We start from the raw sequence: 21,006 nt of genomic DNA on the forward strand, positions 1-21,006 counted from the left end.
CTTGCCAGCTGGGGCTCCTCTGCCCTAGCTCATTTTGCTGTGATCCCAGGCACGTGTGAATGCTGAGCCCAGGAGCAATAAACTCCAGTGCAAACTGCATGAGTGTTTATTACTACGTGTTAATTGCACATGTAGATACACTCAGTTTCTACCAGTGTAAACTTGGAGTATAAATTGTAAATGAGATCAAAATTGTGGTTGCATTTTCTGTTCTTCAATGGAATAACTCCAGATTTAGATAAGGATTATTGAAAGCAAAATCTGTCTCAGTGTATCCACTAGCCTGAGATCTCCTGACCTGTCAAATACAGATTTTTCTCATGTTGTCAAGACATCCTAAATCTTCATGGCTCTCCAAGGAATTTCTGGTCTTGCAGGAACACAAAATCATATAAACTATTTCACAACATGCATCTTTGAAGCTGTTAAGAAAAGATCCTTTTACAAGACAAGAAATCAATATATGAAGGAATGAGCCCTTTGTCTCTCAAGTTTTCTCTCTAAAAGACCCAACAGATTAAAACACCTGTTTACCACTGTTTAAGCATGTTTGCAAATCATGATAAGTAAAATAAATGTTTTTATCAGTTTACAAAAGATTGTTGGTTCTATATGTATATAAGGACTCTCTCTTAAATAGGTGGTATGTTTTCAAAATGGAAAAAAATTAAGTGCAAACAGTATAAACAGTACATGAAAGGAAATGCTGTTTCACACAACCCTAAATCAACCTGTAGAATTCACTGCTGCAGGAAATTTTGTCAAATGTTGAGGCTAGATACTGAAAATAGTAAATTGTCTGGCCAGTGTATAGTATTTGTAGTTACAAAAGTTAAAATGAAAGGAATTGTATACTAGTGGTCAGGAAGTTATTCTCCACTCTCTATATGCCGCATTTCATAAACTAATAATGCATTTTACTTAGCTACAGCAAAAGCTGTGTTACCTGGCACTTTATTAGCCAGAAAACTCTATTAACCAGCATCCGAGGGACGTGGCAAAAGCGAAACTGGAAGTATCACTTCCGGGTTTTGCTGCTGTGAGCAGAGTTTTTCTTTGCTACTTCTTTGGCCCACGGACCAGGGCAAAGCAGCCTGCGCAGGGCCCTCCTCCTTATCCCCCGGCACACTGACACCGGGAGTGCACCAGACAGTGCACATTTGATTGACCAGAATATTTGATTAACCGGTATCCCCCATTCCCAGATAACAGAGCTTTTACTATAATTTTCTTTTGTTCTGTAAAACTTCAAGTGTTAGTCACTGGTGGCATTCTGGCAGACTCATTTTCCCATGTGGAGATTTAGAAATTTTATGAACATCTGTCCAAAATTTTCTCTTAGCACTACAAGCAGAAGGCCAATGTTGTTTCCTCATTCCTCATAAATCTGAAATCTGTAGACACTTGGCTACATTCTGCAGCTGCAGATGTGAGGGTGCATTGAAGCAGGAAATATTAGTATTGGTATGAATACAGTGTGTGCCTCTTAATATGTGTAGGATGGGGTTACTTCCAATGGCATTGATAAGAGGACCCAAGTATGAAAGGTAATAGCAGCGGCAATAGAAAAGGTATATTCAGAGGAATGGAGATAACAAACTCTGGGCCGTCAATAAAAAGAAACTACCTGTTTGGCTTCATCCAGGCTATAGTGCTTTATTCTTCCTAAGCTAAAAACCTGGCATCAAAAAGTTGAAAGACCTAAGAAAAGGGAGCAGGCTTGTATGAGCCAGAGGTAAGACTGAGGAGGGTGTGTCTGACAGTGATGCACACAGATGTGAGCAGGTGTTTTTTCTCCCTATTGGGCAACAAGTTAGCTGGCCTGAGGGGAACTTGCAAAAGTCTAAATAATGCCCAGGCTTGTAGGCTTTCTAATGGGTCAGTACCACTTGTTTTGAAGGTGTTGTTTTTGTGTCACTGGCAGCTTACATTGTCTCAGGCTCCTGAAGGGAACCTCACACAAGTCTCTGAGTTGTACCTGTCATCAGCACAGTTCTGAAACAAGCAGCTGTGACATGTAGATTCAGACTAAAAGTGGTTGGACCGTTTGGTTATAAACAGAATGAGGTGGCAGAAGCCAAGTGTGTCACATAAGGGGTTCACTTGAGAAGAATTGGAAGTGGTCTAAGGCCTAGTTTTCTCTGTAGTCATGACACGTGGCTTTAGGAATCTGCCAGGCAGAGCTGGACACAGGCATGGGCAAACTGGGCAGCCACTTGTGGCCCAGACAGAAAGGGGGCCCAAAAATGGTGAAAATAATGATTATTATAATTTGTAACTTATAAATTCATTAGTATAATCATTATCTCTGGTGAAGCAGAGCCTGATACTGAAAGTTCACCTGGGCCTGCCAGGAGTCTAGGTACAGTGCTGCTGCGAGGCTCCCTTCTTGCAAAAAAAAATCACAAAAGGTGAAAAGCAGTAGTCATTAGTGTACATGCACATAAGCTTCCAAATAAATGAAAAAGCAAGCTGAAAGAAATAATGTCTTATATACTAATTAGCAGGAGTTTTCTTTATAGGCGTTGCAGTGGGTCTTGATCAGTAATAGTTGCTTCATATTGTCTCACGACAGGCAGCTCAACTGTCACCCTGTAGCAGTATATAGATTCACACAGTAGAGCTATTGTCTAAGCTTTGCAAAGATCTTCAAATTCTGAGGCATCAGGGAGATGGGCTTTTCAGATGCTGGATACAGTCAATTAAATATAATTTTTAAATAGAAAAAGTAAATTTTTGTATGTTCTTTGAGAGGGCCAAGCAAGTTAAAGTTGGCAAACACCATCTTTTGCATCTTTACTTCCTACAAATATTACATTGAGTTCTAAATGAGAGATGCTAATGGCTCTAATCTTTACCTTAGATTTGTTGATCCCCTTACAGTTTTTTTTCTCATTTCAGGTATATTTGATGTAGAGATTTTTCATAGACAACTTATATCTTTATTATCAGGTTAAAAACAGGGAACTAAAAATCAAGAGGCATAATTTAGGTTGTTTGATACCTACCAGTGGCATTGGGCTATCAATAAGATATTCATTTTGTGCATTGTAAAATCAGAATTTGCCAGCGGTTTTCAAACCAAAAGACTGTTATTCCCTTCATTATGATAACAGAAAATTGCAAAGCTTGACAAAGATTAGTACTTGTAGAGTATATTACAGGTGGAATTCTCTTTTTCTTTATGCAGTAGTTTTCCAGCCCTGGCATTTTTGGTTACTTACCTAGACTTTATGACTCTGTTACCTACTATTATCTATGTAGTGTGGACACATGACTGTTCACACAACTATTGTGCATGCTTAGTAAGCTACCCAGTGGCTGAGCAGGCAAAAAGCTGCGTATGCATATCCAATGTACATGCACAAATCACAAAATTGTAGCTGGACAAAAACCCATGAGTAGCTTTGTATGGGTTAGGAACTAGCAGAAGAGGACCATGTTAAATCCCTGATAGTTGGGAAGTTAAGGCACTCACACAGGAATCAGGAGATCTAGGTTTTATGCTGCCTCCACTTGGAGGGCTCTGATTCTGATTCTTTCTGATATCTCAGCACCGTGCTGTAACTATCATGCCACAGATTAATCATCAACTCTTCTCTAGTATTCCATTTGAATCTGGCATCCTGAGCAGCCAAGTGAGGGAGCTTTGAGGACTTAAGGGAGGACAGCAAGCTAAAGTGTATGTGTAGCCCAGCGTGCTGGATATGGCTCGGACAAGAAGTAGGCCTTGGGTTCTATTCTAGAACTTGGGTCTCCCTGGATAAGTGCACTAATTGTTCAACTCTTGGGCCTACAACATAGGAGGGCCCTTTTCCTCCCTTTGAGATTCGTATGCGTACCACCTACCTGCACCATAAGTGGGTAGCCTGCTGAGCATGCACAGTAGTTGTGTGGATTCTTATGTGTCCACACTGCACAGGTAATAGAGGACAATAGGACTGCAAAATGTTCATAAGTGTCAAAAACTGCAATTTAAGGCGCATAAAGGGTATGTCTACATGAGACACTTAATGGCCATTGGTCTAATTCTACTGTCCATTAGTTTGGTTGGTATGAACTGTGCTATTGCACAGTAGATTAGTCCAGTAAGCATTAAGCATCACAAAAAAGCATTTGTTTACGATAATGCACAGTAGTGCTGATTACAGCCCGTTAAGTTGTACCTGTTTGTGCCACGGGCACAGGATCGGGAAGAGGGGGAGCCTCACCCAGAGGCAAAACTCCAACCAGGGAAAAGAAAGCAAGAAATAATGATTTACCTATTCTAGGGGCCAGGAGGAGCGAGGAAGCCCAGGGCGGGAAACTGCCCACGCGGTTTGTAAGCCGCACCCCTATACAGCTGGGGCTGGGTGACGTCATGAGGAGACATCACACGGTGGAGATTAAAGGGAGCCGAGAAAGCGCGGGAACCCTACCAACATCTGGAGAACTGGCAGGAACCCACCTGCCAGGAGGGGACCCCAGTCACAGCGGCTGGCAGACAGCAGCAGAAGCGGTGGCACCGGCCCCAGCACCAGCAGCTGCAGTGGGAACAGCAACGGCAGCTGCGACCGTAGCAGCTGTGGAAGCAGTGGGGAATCCCTGACCCAGCGGAGCCCGATGGGGACCAAGGATGTCAGCAGAGAGGCCGGCAGCAGCGGCTGCAGCATCCAGAGCAGTGGGAGTGGTGGGAGATCCCTGAGCCAAGGATCGGCAGAGATTGAAGAAACCGGCAGGAAAGCCAGCAGTGGTAGCTGCAGCAGCAGGAGCAGCAGGGATTCCCAAGCCAGAGAAGCCCAGCGAGACCCGAAGAAGCCGGTGGAGGAGCCCGTGGTAACCCCAGGGCGAATCTGTGGGCAAGCCTACCTGCAGATGACGGGGTACATAAACCTGAGTGGAGGCAGGGCCCAGAGAGGGGAAGAGAGGGACCACGGCTGGGGCGAAGACACGGGTCCCGACCTGCAGGGTGCCCAAGGCATCGGGCATCAAGGGTGGTAAGGGGTATGGAACGCGGTGGGCACTCTATTTTCTCTTGGGTTCTTCCTTCTTTTACTTTTTTTTTTTGTTCGCTTCCCTTCCTTTGGCTACACGTCACTAGTAGCCACAGTGCAGCGTCTGTTCAGTCAGTGTCATGGCGGGTGTTTCAGGGAAGAGGGGTTTAGGGTCCAGGCAGTGGTAGTAGTCCTCTTTTGGGCTCGTTTATTTCCCTTACCTTTGTGAGGGAAGGTGGGCAAAGTCCTTAGCATTAGGTGAGGGTGGCCAGGACCTCGGGGAAGAGAAGAGAGAGAGACAGCGCTGGAACACCTCGGGAGCAGGCGCTGGGGCACTGAGACAACAGGCCCGAAAACTGAAGGTCTCCAGGCCCACTGGAGTCTGACTAGGGGTCTAGGGTGACCACTGTCGTGAGGCAACATGGAGGCCAGAAAAGATACCTGTGGGGGCTGACCACAAACTAGACCTAGAGGCCCGTCTCACAACAATGGCACATGGCCGGGGTGTAGGGGAGGTTGGAGCCCCATGAGCGCACGCCGGGATGCATGACAACCCTGGAGGCAACACCAGAGGGGACTCCCCTCCACTGAAGAATCATTCAAAGATGTGGCAGGTGAGTTAGGGGGTCTCCTGGAAGACAACCGAGGTATCCTCTGGGGTCCGCACGTGGGGCCTAGGCATACAAGATCGCTTGTCTGGGTGAAGGCGGCATGGGAGCGGACAGTAGAGTGGAGACGGGCACACTGTTATTACAGGTACTAAACTTAATGCACCATAATTACAACGCATTAATGAATGTGTAGATGTGCCCACTAGGTAATAAAATTCTGCCCTCTATTTGCACCTCTGTCATCTGTGTTGTTTTTATCTTTAAAGACAGAAAAGGGGTGATCCCTTTATGGTGTTACCCTTGGATTTAGGAAAATTGGGCTCAGTTCCCTCTTCCATCTCAAATATCTTGTGTGATCTTGAGCAAGTCATTCAACCTCTATGATCGTAGTTCCCCATTTGTAAAAAGGGGGAAAGTAGTGTTTTGGAGGGTAATTAAATATTGGGAGAATGGGGACCAGCTTCATTTAAGCACTGAAAAAAATCTTTCTTTGTACAGCTCAGCTTACTAGCAAATTCTCAGCTATCCACTGAGTGTCTCTTTCTTCTTCTGAACATCTCTATCTATGTCAAAGACAATACTGCTATACTTGCTTGTTGTAACAAATTCCTTTCATTCCATCTTTGCTCCCACAGAAAATTGCACTTCAATATTCTTTGATTCACCACATTTCATATCAGAGTTCAGACTTCTCCAAAGTGTATGATGTTTGAATCTTGGAGCATCTCTATTCACCTTCATGAAAAAATGCTGGCATGAATAGCTAAATATGTTATACATACACACTTATGAAAATGTGCATGTGTTTATGGAAACAGACATGAAATATGTCATTTTCCTTTTCTATGTAAAACTTTTCACATAACTCCAGCATGATCATAAAATTTTCTGGGAAACAATAAAACACAATATTTTGTACATTTTCTGCATTGTTCAAGATTCCATATAGTTAATATAAGTAATTTACAATAATCATGAGTAAGATTCAGTTGTAAATGTGCGAGGAGAAGGGGTTAATGTAGGTCTGCTAGGAAAACCTATCCTAGTTAATAATCCCATACAGAGAATAAGGGTCGGCCAAAACTGAATATCTTTTCTTTTTACCCAAAGGACATTATTCTGTCACTATGTACCAAAATCAAGTCAATATTTTTATAACAAATATAACTGTTACTTTAAAATGGACTTAAAATACCAGAAGTGTAGTCTGGTAATATATTCAATATCAGTAGGAGAGCCATAATTAAGATGTATGTGTTTTGTAAGTGATCAGGAAGGTTTGAATGAGTTAAATAACAGACTAATCAAAGTATTGTCTAAGCATTTGAAAGAAAATGCATGCCCTGCTGTGTATATATTCATTTAAATTAACTTTGCTGTCATGTTTTATGAGAAGATTCTGAAGGAGGATTTTGTTTTTTCACTTTATGGTTAACAAACTCTTAAATATTAATTTGTGAATTCTCTAGGTAAGATATAAAAATGTATTATTCAGTGTGTTTCTTTAGAGGTGTGCCTTTGTTGTTGCGGGCAATTATTCTGTAGGGAAAAAAGTCTGACTTTCAAATCTCATTTTCACACCTGCCAAAGCTACTCATTAGCACTATTTCTTCTCAGCAGAGAATTAATAATCAATTTAGAAAAAAAGATGCAGAGACTTTTTTTGTATACTTTATAATATATTATAGCCTATTGTGCTCCTCCAAGTAGATATTTTTAAGAATAAGGGGAATGCTTTATTAGTATGCCATTGATGATATATCCTACAAATTTATCAGTAATTTGAAAGTAATGCCTACTACACATTCCAAAAATCCCAGGAGGCAAACTCAAAATTTGAGACTGAAATCTGAAACGACCTGAAATTCATCTTGTGGAGACTACTTTTTGGTTGTTTCTGTTCTAATAGTAGTGGATCAGTTCAAAATACAGACCCAAATTTGGACCACTTCAGCTTTAAAGAAGTGTCTAGGAGAAAAATATGCTCTGTATAATTGAATACATGATATAGGGTGGACGTTTATGTTTCTCTGTCCTTAGGAATATAATTCAAAAGAGATGTTTTTCAGCTTCCCCATTTTTCATTCTTCCTTTCTGCACTTGTGAAAAAAAATGCCATGCAAGAGCTCAGCCCCTGGGCACATTTTGTATTTATATGTGCCCAAGCCATAGTTCCCCAGTCAAGGTAGTTATTTACCTCAATGCTATGGTACATTCTCAGTGCTCCATTGCTACTTCTAAACTGCAGTTTGTCAGTTTGACGTTGGCAGTACCCAGGAACTGAAATAGCTACTATGTTCATCAAGGGCCACTACCATCTGCCCTAGTTTCTAAATGCTGACCTTTGCAAGCTCTGTGTAGGTTTTTCCTTCTACCCCCTGGACAGGAAAGTAGGGCCTCTACATGTGTTTAACCCGACATTTTTGCAGGATACTAATATTTCTGTTCTTAATTGACTGCAGTTTTACAGGAGTGTGTATTCCAGATGTGATTACTCTAAAATGAAAGAGTGCCAGTGTTGGGGTTGAATATCTCCAATCCAATTACCAAAATGCCCCTGCATTTTATTTTGAAAGTTTCTTTCACTTGGATATGAGGTTTCTAAATGACTCTGGTAATCCTGGGTTTTTTCTTGTTTTCACAGGTGACATGTAACTGTTTCACCATCAGTAATGGAGAGATGCAGGATGTTGGTGTTGGCCTGTATCCCAGGTACTATGGTCACTGTTTCATTCACAGGCAAAAACCATAAGGGTTTTTTTAAATTATTTTATTTTATTGGTCGCTAGAGGGGCCATTGAAGCAGCAGGTACCACAGCTGAATCAGAAACTAGGAAATGCAAATAAATTGTAAGAAAATAAAAAATATTGCAAATTTTGAAATAATTTATTTAGGGCATCTATCTACATCTGATTTGTATTGAGGCCTCATCTTTCCCGTACAGTGCAGGGGTGGGAGTAGAGAATGAACACTGCCATGTGATCAGGGCTTCCTAAGAGTAGAAAGAAATTTGCTTCAGGGTTTCCTTGAAAGACTTCTTGCAGCATAGAGCTTTTCTTACTGGCCTTTCAAAAGCTAAGCCATAATGTTATATCTGAACATTAAGAGTGATCAAGAAACTAATGAAGTGAAAGACTGATCCATAGATATTCATAGTTACATAATCTGTAACTCTCTATATAATCTTAACTATGAGGAAGTATCTGTCTGGTTTTGTCCATTTGGTTTTATTTATATATAAGCTTGGCATTATTGTTAATGTTTTGTGCTATAGCAGTGGTACCCAACTTTTTGGCCCTGAAGGCTGGATGAGTGATGTGGGGTCAGTCTGTGGGCCTAAAACAGCATGCAGGGTCAGGGCCCAATCTAGCTCATGGGGCCAGCCCAGCACATGGCCCCAATTCTGCAAGCCAGATTGGGGCCCATGGCAGATTGCCCCCAAGGCCCTGGCCGCACATACAGAGTCTCATTATCTGACCTACATAGCTTGAAAATTAGGCAGCAGGGGAGCAGTGAAAGTGTTAATTGCCACTGTTTTCCCATAGCCAAATTTCCACACCCATGGGAAGCTCTGTGGGCCAGATAACATGGCCCCACTGGCCAGAGGTTGAGCATCACTGTGCTAGAGCAGTGGTGTCCAACCTTCTGGCCCAGCAGCTGAGTGGCATAGAGTCAGTCTGCAGGCCAGATCCCACCCCATGTCGCTGTCCCAATCAAACTATGTGCTGCCTTGATTCCAAGTGCCTGGATCCAGCCATACACTGGCACAGTCTAGCATGAAGGGCCACATTAGCTGGCCCACAGGTCCAGATATCTGACAGCAGGGGAACAGGAATTAATGTTGTGCCACCACTCCCCTACTACCCAATTTCTGGAAACTTGGGGAGCCCTGTGGGCCAGATGATATGGCTCTGTGGGGCCATATTTGGTTTACAAGCTGGGGGTTGAGCACCCCTGTGCTAGATTAATGTCTACAGGACCCAGAATAGGGACCCTGTACTGCAAAGGTGTACATGTGACAAACATAGAGACAGAAATAGGGGAAGAAGGACCTGAGGAATTATGTAATCAAATGTTGAGTGAAGCTCCACTTTATATGGGGAATTAAAAAAAGCCTAAACTTTTCAAATGTTTTGGGGCAAATGCAATGTCAAAATATTCATTTTCAAATTAAAACCTAAGCTTTCTGACTGGGGAAGAGGTTATGTGCCCTGGTGGTTAAGGAACTGTCCTGAGATGTGGGAGACGGGTTCAAGCAGAATTTTCCATTCCAGATCTGTCTGATTTAGGTAAGGTGAGGACTTGACCTGGGGTCTCCAAAATCCCAACATAATATCCCACCAGGCTATAGAGCAGTGCTTCTCAACCTGTGGCCTATTGGCTGCATGTGGCTCAGTCAACATGCTGCTGCAACCCATGTGATATCCTGTTAAAAAAATAGTAAAGACATTTGATAGTGTAGGAATGAGAGGTATTACAGAATATTGATTTATAGTGCATTATTGTCAAATAACAGATACAAAACATTTTTAAATGGATACACAGGAAGTAAGATGTGTGGGTGCAACCCAGGCAGGGTGAATGACTACCAGAGAGGAATACATTAAGGAAGTTCCTCAGCAAGAAGCCTGGCTAGAATAGTCTAAGGATTACAGACAGAAAATGAGAGAAGACTGGACCCTCTGGAAGCCATACAGCCTGGTCCTTAGTGGTCTACTGGTAGGCCAGGGCACAAGAAATCCCTTTGACTTCAACAAGATACATAGGAGTTTCTGGACTGGGATCCAAAACTGAACCAATGTGGCTTTAGCAAAGCCTGCCCCCAGGGCCAGCAGCCACCATTCTGAGTGGCTAAAGTTCACTTCCTTTGACACTGTATGGGTGATGTAAGCAAAGAAAGGTGTACTAAGGAGTTATGGCCACTATCCCATATGTCATGATTATGCTAGAATTTTTATGTGAATAGTTCAGTTGACTATTACCAATATGGTTACACTCCAGTCCTGGGTATTAGAAGATCAAGGTCTTCCTAGTAGTTATGTGACTACTCTAGGAAGTAGCAGTCATGCGACATATCATGGTTTTGCCAGATGTATAGAAATATTATTGTAGACAAACTCCTCTACCGGGGATGGATAAGAAGAGAAAAATTGAGAGAGAGTCCTTACAGTTTCCTCACTTATCTTTCCATCACAACATATGTGTGTTTGTGCTTGTGTGTATGGACAGTTGTATATTTTAGTTGCTTTGAAAGAGGAGGGAGGCCTGCTGCTTAGGAGTCTGCAGCCACTGTGATGCTGTAACTGTTATGCCTGCATGATCCTGTAACAATGCAAGTGAGCTAAATCAGTCTAATTTTGACCCTGGATGAATTAGGATTAAAACTGGAATAGTTTTAATTAATATATTGCTGCAGAATCAAACAAGTTTAACAGGTACAGCATAATGGCTTGCATCTGCATCCTTTCATATTGATACAATTATTACATCTGTCTATACCCAGTGTATATCTCTTCTCACCACACACTGACGTGCTGCACTTGCTGGCTCACAAATGCTGTGATTCCACTGGAGGCCAAAGTATGCAATAGATGGCATTGGATCCTTGATGTCACCAATGCCCTGCTGACATGGAAAAGATATAGAAATATGATGGGTATCCTGAACTCTCTTGTATGTCTTTGGCCCAGACTATACACTCTATCCTGACCTGTCCTACGTTCTCTTCCTGCCCTTTGTATAGAGAACTTACAGGAAGGCAGCTAACTACTCCTTTTCATGCCGAACAGTGAGAAGGAGAAATGATCGTGTACATAGGTCAGATGCATCATTTAAGATGGGGGGACCCTGTTGTTGTTGAATATAAATATAGGAAGTCTTAATTTCCTTAACTAATCAAGAGCAGTTGGTTATCAGGGATTTTCCTTGTTTGATAATTTAATTGCTTGATACAGTAGTTGTAAGGGACTCAGGAGGTAATCTCAGATGATTCAGGAGGCATTCAGCAGCATCAGCACTTTCTCTTCAATGTTCTCTCTTTTTTCCCCCTCCACAGCATGTCTTTGCTGAACCACAGCTGTGACCCAAACTGTGTGATTGTTTTTGAGGGATACCAGCTTCTACTTCGTTCAGTCCGGGAGATCCAGATTGGTGAAGAGGTAATTAATTTGTTCTCTCTTCTATCACAGACACCTGCAGCAGTGGTATCTCCCTAAATAAATTCCATACTGCAGGGCCACCAGCTTAATATTTTGATGATATATTGATGCCTGTTTCTCATACACCTATCAGGGCAAAAATGATAAATAGAATCATCTCTTCACACTGCCTGGGCCCCATAATCATTACTTCTCATAAATCACACACAGTCTTGATAAATTCTTGTTCCTCCATTCTTCCTCTAGGCACTTCATTTTGTTAGTATTTGAACACCTTTTGGCGGATGGAAACACTTACAATATTTCTGGGTGGAATGCAATGTTCATGAAGTCATCACAACAATAAACATTTGTCAGACTACAACCACATTGTAGCAGTAAACCTTTTATTGGCAAAGAAAGTAGCAAGGCAGGATTTGGTTTTTTGTCTCTTTCATAAAAAAAAGACTCAAAGAAATCCCTTTCAGGGTAATTTACATGTTTTGATCTAAGGCATTCCTAACTTCTTTTTTTAGATTGCATTTGTAGTACGTTACAGAAATTATTTTGGAACTGATTAAATATTTCCAGGTAACAACAACTTGATCACAGCAACTTGATTTACTAAGGAAGGCCTAGGTGCTTACAGAACTTTATGCATGTGAGTAGCTCTGTTAAGGTTATTAGGATTCTACACATATGAACGTCTTTGCAGAACCAAGACCATGTATAAATCCAGTCCATTTCTGTGCTTCATAACTTGCTCAGCCGTAGGGCACACATAGTCCCTAATTACAGCTTTCCAGAAAAACCTAATGCTTTATCTATGTAATTTAAAAAAACCCAAACATTCCACTCTATCAACTGCAAGGTAGGTAGTTGAGTGGTAAAATATCTTCATACCTGTAATAATGAGATTACACTGGAGAATCAAGAAAAGTGTCTTTGTAGTACATGGTCTCTTCCAGACAAAAGAAATCTTTTGGGAGCCAATGTTACCAACTGCAGATCTTACTCCAGTGAAAATTCCTGCTGATAATTGTATGTCCTTATTTTTTTGCCTTTTTTTTCTTACTTCATGACCATGCACCTTCTTCCCTATTTACTAAAATACACAAAAAGAGTAGAATAAGCATGAATGACATCTTACCATTATGCAACAAATAGACTCTAAACTCTAAAGCTCATTATTTTCTATCTGGGGATTTTTTTCCCCAGATAAATTTCACGGAGGCTAGGGACAGACATTACACACAAACCAGTTTAAGTGATCAGAAACTGGTTTAAACCAGTAACAGAACAACTGGCTTAAAGTTGTAACAGAACAGATGTTCAGTGCACATAAACCAGTTTGAAAATGGCTAAAACCAGTTTGAGATAAACCTGGTTGAATATAATATCTGTCTTAACTGGTTTGACTCAAACCAGTTTATGCAATATCTGTCCTAGTCCCCTTTGAGATTTAAGTTAAGCCAGACTCCCCCAGCATCCCTGCACGCTGTCTAGGCTGGGTGGGGCTCTCTGCTCCACAGCAGAGCTGGAGTTCAGCAGAGGCTGCAGGCATCTATCTGGCTTCCTCCTACTCCCCACTTCCTCCTCCCTTCCCTCCCCACTCCCTGCTAAGCAGGGATTGCCCTGTCTCCTCTGCCTTTGACACCTCTCAGCATTAGCTAACAGACCACATGCTGGCTATGGTCTGTGCTGTGGCAGACAGGACAAAGGCAGAATCATCAGGTCGCTGGTAATGTCCCTTTCTTGTTTTCTTAATGGGGTCTTAAGCACTGAGTTGTGTTGATAAACACTGTGTTATTAATTTCCTGCTGGGCTGGTCTAAAGTGGGAGGAACCCCTCCATAATCAGTGTCCTGCTGGGGCCTGGCTGTACCCCCTTAGCTCAGCACTATGGAATGGAAGGGAGGGCTGCGCTAGCACCCCCCGGCTTCTAGCCTGAGCCACTGCAGGCATTTGCTTGCATTTCTGGGATGTCTGTGCAGTTATAAACTAATTCAGCCTAGGCAGCTTAGACTAACCTGCAAAGATTGAATCAATTCAGGCTCAGATTGAATCAATGTCTGTCCCTAGCTCAAATGTTCCTTTGTACCAAGGCAGCTCTTTTGAAGCCTGAAGGATGCTCATCTGATGCAGGGATAGGCCTAGTAGTAGAAGCTAAATAAAATGCTGATTTATATATTTGTATGGCCCATGGATAAGTTGCACTATGGCTGTGATCTGTGGTCCACATGAAGAATTGGTGTAAATAGGCATATCTCCCAGGGAAGCCTCTTGGCCAAAGTCAGAGGTATGGTCAGTATGATGGAAATTGTAAGTTATTATACCAATTCATTTGTGGTGACTTGGACAGCTTCAGGATTGGGCACTTAACAATGAATACAGCTTACCTTTTTGGAGGTTAGATTTTCCAAAGAGCTCAGTTCTTAAAATGGTGGCTCTTGAGAGTCTGGCCACAGTGCCTAAATGGGACCTGAGCTCTCTTGAAAATCAGACCTGAAAAAGGGAGAAAAGCAACTGGGGCAGGAAAGTAATTAAGAGGCTGTGAAATAAAGCAGGTGGCCCCCAGTTCACCTGAAAATAGTGATGGCATAACATGCTTGTTAAAATGAGAGATAAGCTATAGCAAGTTTTCACTTACTGAGGGATAAGAGTAAGGATATGAGCAGTTACCAACAACCAGCAGATGTGTATCTACATATTAAAATGGATTTGGGAAGAATGGATATAAATGTTTAAATAGTGATATTTGGTATCTGTCATTTACCCTTGGAGAGGGGAAAAAGGGAAAGGAGAATAATATTCAAGAAAATGTAAGATAAAGCGAGGATCCTTCATTATTTGATATATTCCTCTCAGTTTTACATTTCCACTCCTTTCCTCTCAAGTTGTATAGTTTGTCTTTGTTGTACACACCTCCTACACATAAGCATAGTGCAGGTTACATTACTTCTTCACTTAGTCCTGTTATGAATTATTCAGAACTTAAACTGGCATAACTGAGATAAGGAATCAGTGTCAGTGGGACAGTACAAAATATGTCAGGGCAGAATCTGACCCTATGTCTGGATAAAAGCATTGCTTTCTACATAATGAATGTGGGATCATACAAGAGGTGGTTTTTTAAATTTTGCAGCAACAAGAACCCTGAAACAGTTCTAAGGCGCCTGCTACTCATTACATAGATTATGCAATGAACTGGTTAATCAAGCAGTAAATTTAGACCAGCCACACGTGCAAAGTAAGTCTGACCACAAGTGCAAACTAATTATCACACAATTAATTGGTTAATCATGTAATAAATTTAGGCGGACCACAAGTGCAAAGTAATTAGCGCACAATAAAAATGGCCCTTTGGCTATAAAAAGAGCCAACCAGCTATAAAGTTAGTGCTTCAAAATTTATAATAACTCTGTAGCTGGTTTCTATCGAGCTTTAATTTGAACCTGTAGCAGGGCCCTAAGGATTAGAAAAACATCTTGATCTTGTCTTCAACTAGTTTTAAAGACAGAATGTGTGATAAATAGAAGTGTGAATAATCAAATTACCTTATTGGAAATAAGAATGACAGTAGTGACTCGCAGCCAAACTAGTAAAAGGGACACTATTGTTTTATTATCCATCTATAAACAAGCTTGCTGGGAGCTTGGGGCCATTGCCAAGATAATACCAAGCAAAAGCATTTTATGTTTTTGTTAGACCAATCAAAATAAAAGTTATGTTACAGTTTTATAGCAACTTCCATCTGAGGTGTCTAAAATCAATTTACAAGCATGAATTATTATCCCCATTATACCAAAAGGGAAATGGAAAAATGGAATTTAAGTCAGTGGTGCTGAACAATATGCTTTTCTGAGCATAATATAAAGAGGAGGACAGAGTGGGCCTAAGTATTATTGAAAGCCAGGAGGAGAGACTTCATTAAAGTTTGATATAATACAGATCAGAATCAAGCCAAGATCTTGCCCTAAAGTACAAATAATTTAGATTAGATGATAGACCAAGTAAGTAAAAAAAAGAATGGGTCAGCTAAAATGAAAGGTCAGCTAAGATGAACCTCAAAATGACAGGCTTGCCTTTTTTCCCTTCTTTTGGGTGCTGTCCAACTTTTGATCTAACTGGGGCCATTTCATGGATTTTCACTTTCATGGAGAATGTATTACTTTTGCACATTTTTGACAAAAAACCTATTGAACATTCAATGGTTTTGACCAAATTTTGCTTTGAGCTTTTGAGTTTCTTAGAATCCCAAAGCCAAATGGAATTTTAGGATATGAGAAATCAGGCAGATTGAAACAGGAAGGAATTGTTTGCCCAAATTTCCATAGGCAAAAAACTGTTGGGTTTGATGTAGCTGTATATTTGAGGAAGACCTTATAGAGCTTAATATCACGTAGGAAATAAAAAGCTTTCACATAAGTTTGAGGATTCAGTATTGACAGTTCCAAGTGTTAAAAACATCATAAGTCAGGTCCTTCCAAATCATAAGAACAGTTTAAAATTCAGGAGATCCTATGTGAAAAATAGTAAATATATTAACTGAAAAATTTTGGATTGTTTTCTTTGCTATCTGGTGTTTGAGCCTTTAGGATATATATTTTCAAGCTTGCCTCCACAATTATTGTACTAGTTTTGTTTGTTTGTTTTTTTAGGGTGAAAGCTGAGATTCTGGTATAATTTTGTGATTTTGAGAGCTGGTGCTTTAACAAAAAATTGCAAGAGTTGGCCACACTGATAATTGTTTAGTTTTTGTTTTGCTTAGAAAACCAGCTATTCAAGCCTGGGTTCTCAGGATTGAACAGTTAGAGAATACCAGCTTTATACTAATTTAGTGGTATGAATAAATGTGCAAAAATACTGTGCTTTCAGGGTGTGCCCGTACTGTGCAAGGCAGACAACCACAGAGACACCTGAGTTAGCTATGTGCATACTAGCTCTGGAACTGGAAGCAATATAACTATTTTGATGCGGGTCTGCACCTGGGCTCATTAAGCTGAGAGATCCTCAGAGCAAAACTGACTGGAGTATGTGAAGCCAGCGATGCAGGCGCGGGCAGGTTGGAATGCCATGGGAACACCATGGGGAAGGAGACGTGAAGGGAAAGTGGACCACGCTTGGGAGCAACCTCCAATCTCTCTCTGTCAAAGCAAGAGTTAGAGAAGGTCACCTAGTGCTCTCTTGACCCTAATCTTTACCATGGTTCTGTTGCCGGCACAAGGTGCCCAAGGGAGACAACAATTGGGTTCGTTGCCCGGTGTGCATCGCGCCAAATAAACACACTGGGGGAGAAGCAGACAGAGTTTATTTGAGCTCAAGTAAAAGGCACAGGGAGACTGTATAGTCTCAAATCCTGCGCACCTAACCCTGCAACAGCGAGATCTTTATACCCCGGTCAGTTTCAGTCAGTGATTTTCAAGCAGCTGGCCCCCCTCTTTCTCCCCTTTCCCTCCTCCTTTCTCTCTCTGAGCGGTGCCCTTGCATTCCACAGATAACAGTTTTAGCTTGCCTGCTTTCCAGAAGGACAGGAGATTGCAGGCGCCAAAGAAAGGGTTGCAAAGGTTGGGCAAGGGGGGCTTTGGCTCATCTGAACCTGGAGCAGAAGGACTTCCTCGACACTCGTGGTCTTCCATCCCTCTGAGTTACCCAGGGTTATGCCCAGTGACACCAACAGTTCAGAGCATAATTGAGTTTAATAACAGGAAAAAGGAAAGGAGGATAGAATTCAGCTGTGAAATTTTTATTCTGCATGTCTCTAATTATAAAGCTACAGGACACAAAAGTCTGCTTCCAGTCACTCTGAATTAATTATAACACCATCCTCCTCCTCACAATAATGTTAGCTTTAGCTTTGATTACTTTTGTTACTTTAGGTCAAACTCCTAACATTATGTAGAGATTTTTTTCTTACATTTTACTTTCATTTTTTTGAGAGCAAGAAGATGGTATAAAAAGGTTGGACTGAGAGATTACAAGGCAGGAATCATTTACCTGGATTCTTCAAGGATAAACTGGGCCATCATGTTCATTTTTATTCAGGCACATTTTGAAAACCTTCACAGAAACCTGCTCTGAATATTACTTATCAATTTTCCCTTTAAGTAATGACTTGAAAGTAGACTCAGTGTTTCCACTGTACATTGTTTGACCTGTTGTTAAACCCAAGTCTTAAAGACAGCCCATTAGCTGGTCATTTAAATCTGTGCTACTTACACTTTCCAAATTCCTATCACCACAACAGCATGAATATGATATATTTTCAGCCGCAGTTTCTGTTACCAAAAACAAGCCTATAGCCCATTAAGGGATATTTCTCACATTGCAGTTTTCTAATTTAAATTTTTCCTTGAGGCAGAGAAGCTGGTTGTCTAAAGTAGCAAAACAGTAAGTTCACATCTCAGTCAACATTTATTTTACCTGGTTTAACAATGACCATGAAAAGGCTTTTAGATATATATTTATACTGTGACCTTGGAGGCAATAGTTTCAAAAGATGGATAGCCTGCTTCTCTGTAGTGAAAATGCATGCCTGTGTTTGCATACATAAAAATAAATTGAGTTCCAGTTTCTATAGAACTTTCCACCCAAGGACTTATTTTCAGGTAGCATGTTACAGAGTTGTGAATTAATTCAGGCTAACAATAATCAGGTGGGATTGGAAAGTATACTGTTCATTTTAAATACAGGGAAACTAGGACTCTCAGAAAAGCTACCTAACTTACCCATTGTGAAAGCACTTCCATGCCAGAGCTAGGGATACCAGAGGTACAAGCCAGTGCCCAGGGCAAGAGCTGACAAGGGTAGGAGGGAACTGTGCTGACCACTAGAGAGAGGGAGAGCATGGGGAGTGTTGTATGCCCTGGCTCTTCTAACTTCAGCAACAGCTGAAGTTGCTGCCGCTCACTTCTTAGTAGCATGGGCTGGGCTGCTGCAGCTGGGGGAGAGGCAGTGACACGGGCTCCCCAGGAAGCTGCTCCTGGTACCCCTTCCTCTCCCTCCCAGCCTTGAGGGCAGAGCTGTGTCTCCTATGATGTTTTTTCATCCCCTTCCCACTCCATGCACTGCTGGGCATGGGACTGTGTCTGCTTAGCTCTGTACCTGCCATGGGAAGGATTCCTGGGGGGGGAACAGGGCCAAACTAAGGGCCAAACAGGGCCAAACCCCATCTAAGTTGGTGCCTGGTGTTGATGCCCCTCTTGCCCCACCCTAGTGACACTGCTGAGCGACACAGTTCATATCTCCTAAAAGCTGAAAAGTGGATTAGGAATTTGATGGTGCAAGTGTACCCAGACAGCAATTCTGTTTCACAGGGAATAGTCTGCTATCAAAAAACCTTGTAGCTATTAAATAATTTCCTGCATTTTTGATAAATATTTAAGATATTCTTCTAGTTGTACAGGAAAGATTTACTATGTTTCTTATAAGAAATACAATAAAGTGGCAAAGCTTTGGTCAGCAAAATTAATATGTTAATACATCCTACATGCAAAATAACATTCGGGCAATATTTGATAAATGGCAATATTTCATAAATATGTATAAGTTAAATGAGCCTTGCATTTAATGAACAGATCCAAAATTAAAACGAGGCTGAGGGAGACTTTAATAAAAGGTTGTTATGTTTAACTGATTAAGTGATTAGTATAGACTTAGTCACTGTTAGGCTGGCCATGTTTTTAAAATTTGTAATTATGTTTTCCCATTCAATCTGGCAATTATAAAATCCTTTTTACTGACAACTCAATCCATGTCCCATTGAAATGAGTGGAAATATTCCCTCTGACTTTGATGGGAGGTAGACTAGGCCCTTTACCTACCAAAAGAATCATGGGAGTTTAAAGCTCCACTAAAAGGATTATTAATAGTATGGCACCTTTTGCCTCTTGGTCATATATTCAAATATAGAGCAGTTTGGTAGCAACTATTACCATCTGTCCTATGAGAAATAAATTAGTCATTTCCATTTAGTTCATATTATGAAAATATCTGCATCACACTTTGTACTCCTGTGTACAGTACAACAACAAAAAGGAGTAAAAAACTAAACAAGCCTGAAGTTGAACAAAGCAGGAGGTGATTTATTAGGTATGGGTTACAGTTTTTCATTCAGGTGTAAGATAATGTCAGGTCTAATATTTGGAACCACCTGTGTTAAAATCTAATAAACCTTTCTCAGTTTGCTGACCATGAATGATGGACTCCCACACAAATGTTTACTTCCAAAAGGTTTCTGTGATGCCTCAGACTGTATCTGAGCCAAGTCTGTCTGATTCAAAAGCATAGTGGACAAAAACCAGACCTGGAAAAGAGGAACAAAAAGGAATAAATTGGGGGTGGTCGGGGAAGATTGTAGAACTGGAGTAAGAGATGGGACTGGAGACTGGAGAAGGAGATGGGACTGGCTGGGCAAGAAGAGCAGAACTGGAAACCAGTAGGTGTGGGGAGGGGGGAAGAGAAGTCCCAGGGGGATGAGGAGAGAACTGGAACTGGCTGAGGAGAGTGGCTGGGATAAGGAACTGATAGGGGACACTGAGAATAGATGAGGTGCCAGGTGGGGGAGATTGAGACTGGTAGCCAGTGGCAGAGGTCTGTGCAGTGGATCTATAGGTTTAAACCCCATGGATTTTGCAAACTTATGTATGCATGATCCAATATGAATTGACTAAATAGATTTTTCTGGTTTTACTATTTATTTTTTTTAAATCTGCAAAATTATACAGGCAGAAGCAGAAAGGCAGACATGCAAAGAGATACGAACTATGTTAAAAGGCCATTTATTAAGATTCCAAGTCAAAAGTTGAGCAGTATCCAAATTCAGGTTGTTTGTGAAATCTTAATTGGGCCTTCTTGTGTATTTGTTTCATAGTTTTATAGTTAGTAGGGTCGAAAGGGACATGAGCAGATCATCAAGTCTGACCCCCTGCCACGGCAGGAAAGAGTATTGGGTTCAAACAACCCCAGCAAGGTGGTTGTCAAGCCTTGTCTTAAAGACCTCGAGGGCAGGAGCCTGCACCACTTCGCTTGGAAGCTGGTTCCAGATCTGCCCTGACAGTGAAGTAGCGCCTCCTGATGTCTAATCTGAATTTATCCTCTGCCAGCTTGTGACCGTTATTTCTAGTCACTCCTGGTAGTGCTCAGGGAAACAGGGACTCCCCCAATGCCTGCTGGTCCCCTCAGACTAGTTCGTAACAGGCCACTAGATCCCCCCCTCAGCCTTCTCTTTTGGAGGCTGAACAGGTTCAGGTCCCATAGCCTCTCCTCATAGGGCCTGCCCTGCTG

General features: G+C 41.6%; 1 protein-coding gene across 1 annotated transcript in view; it reads left to right on the top strand.

Moving 5' to 3' along the window:
* The window catches only part of SMYD3 (SET and MYND domain containing 3), a 731,370-nt gene that overhangs the window by 569,133 nt on the left and 141,231 nt on the right, over window positions 1–21,006 (top strand). Inside the window, exons 6-7 of the mRNA XM_019549760.1 lie at window positions 8,229–8,296; window positions 11,641–11,743. Coding sequence (XP_019405305.1) covers window positions 8,229–8,296; window positions 11,641–11,743 — 171 coding nt within the window. The remainder of the gene's footprint in view (window positions 1–8,228; window positions 8,297–11,640; window positions 11,744–21,006) is intronic.

Source organism: Crocodylus porosus, unplaced genomic scaffold (genome assembly GCF_001723895.1).
Source record: "Crocodylus porosus isolate Cpor-Errol unplaced genomic scaffold, CroPor_comp1, whole genome shotgun sequence".
NCBI classification, from domain to species: Eukaryota; Metazoa; Chordata; order Crocodylia; family Crocodylidae; genus Crocodylus; species Crocodylus porosus.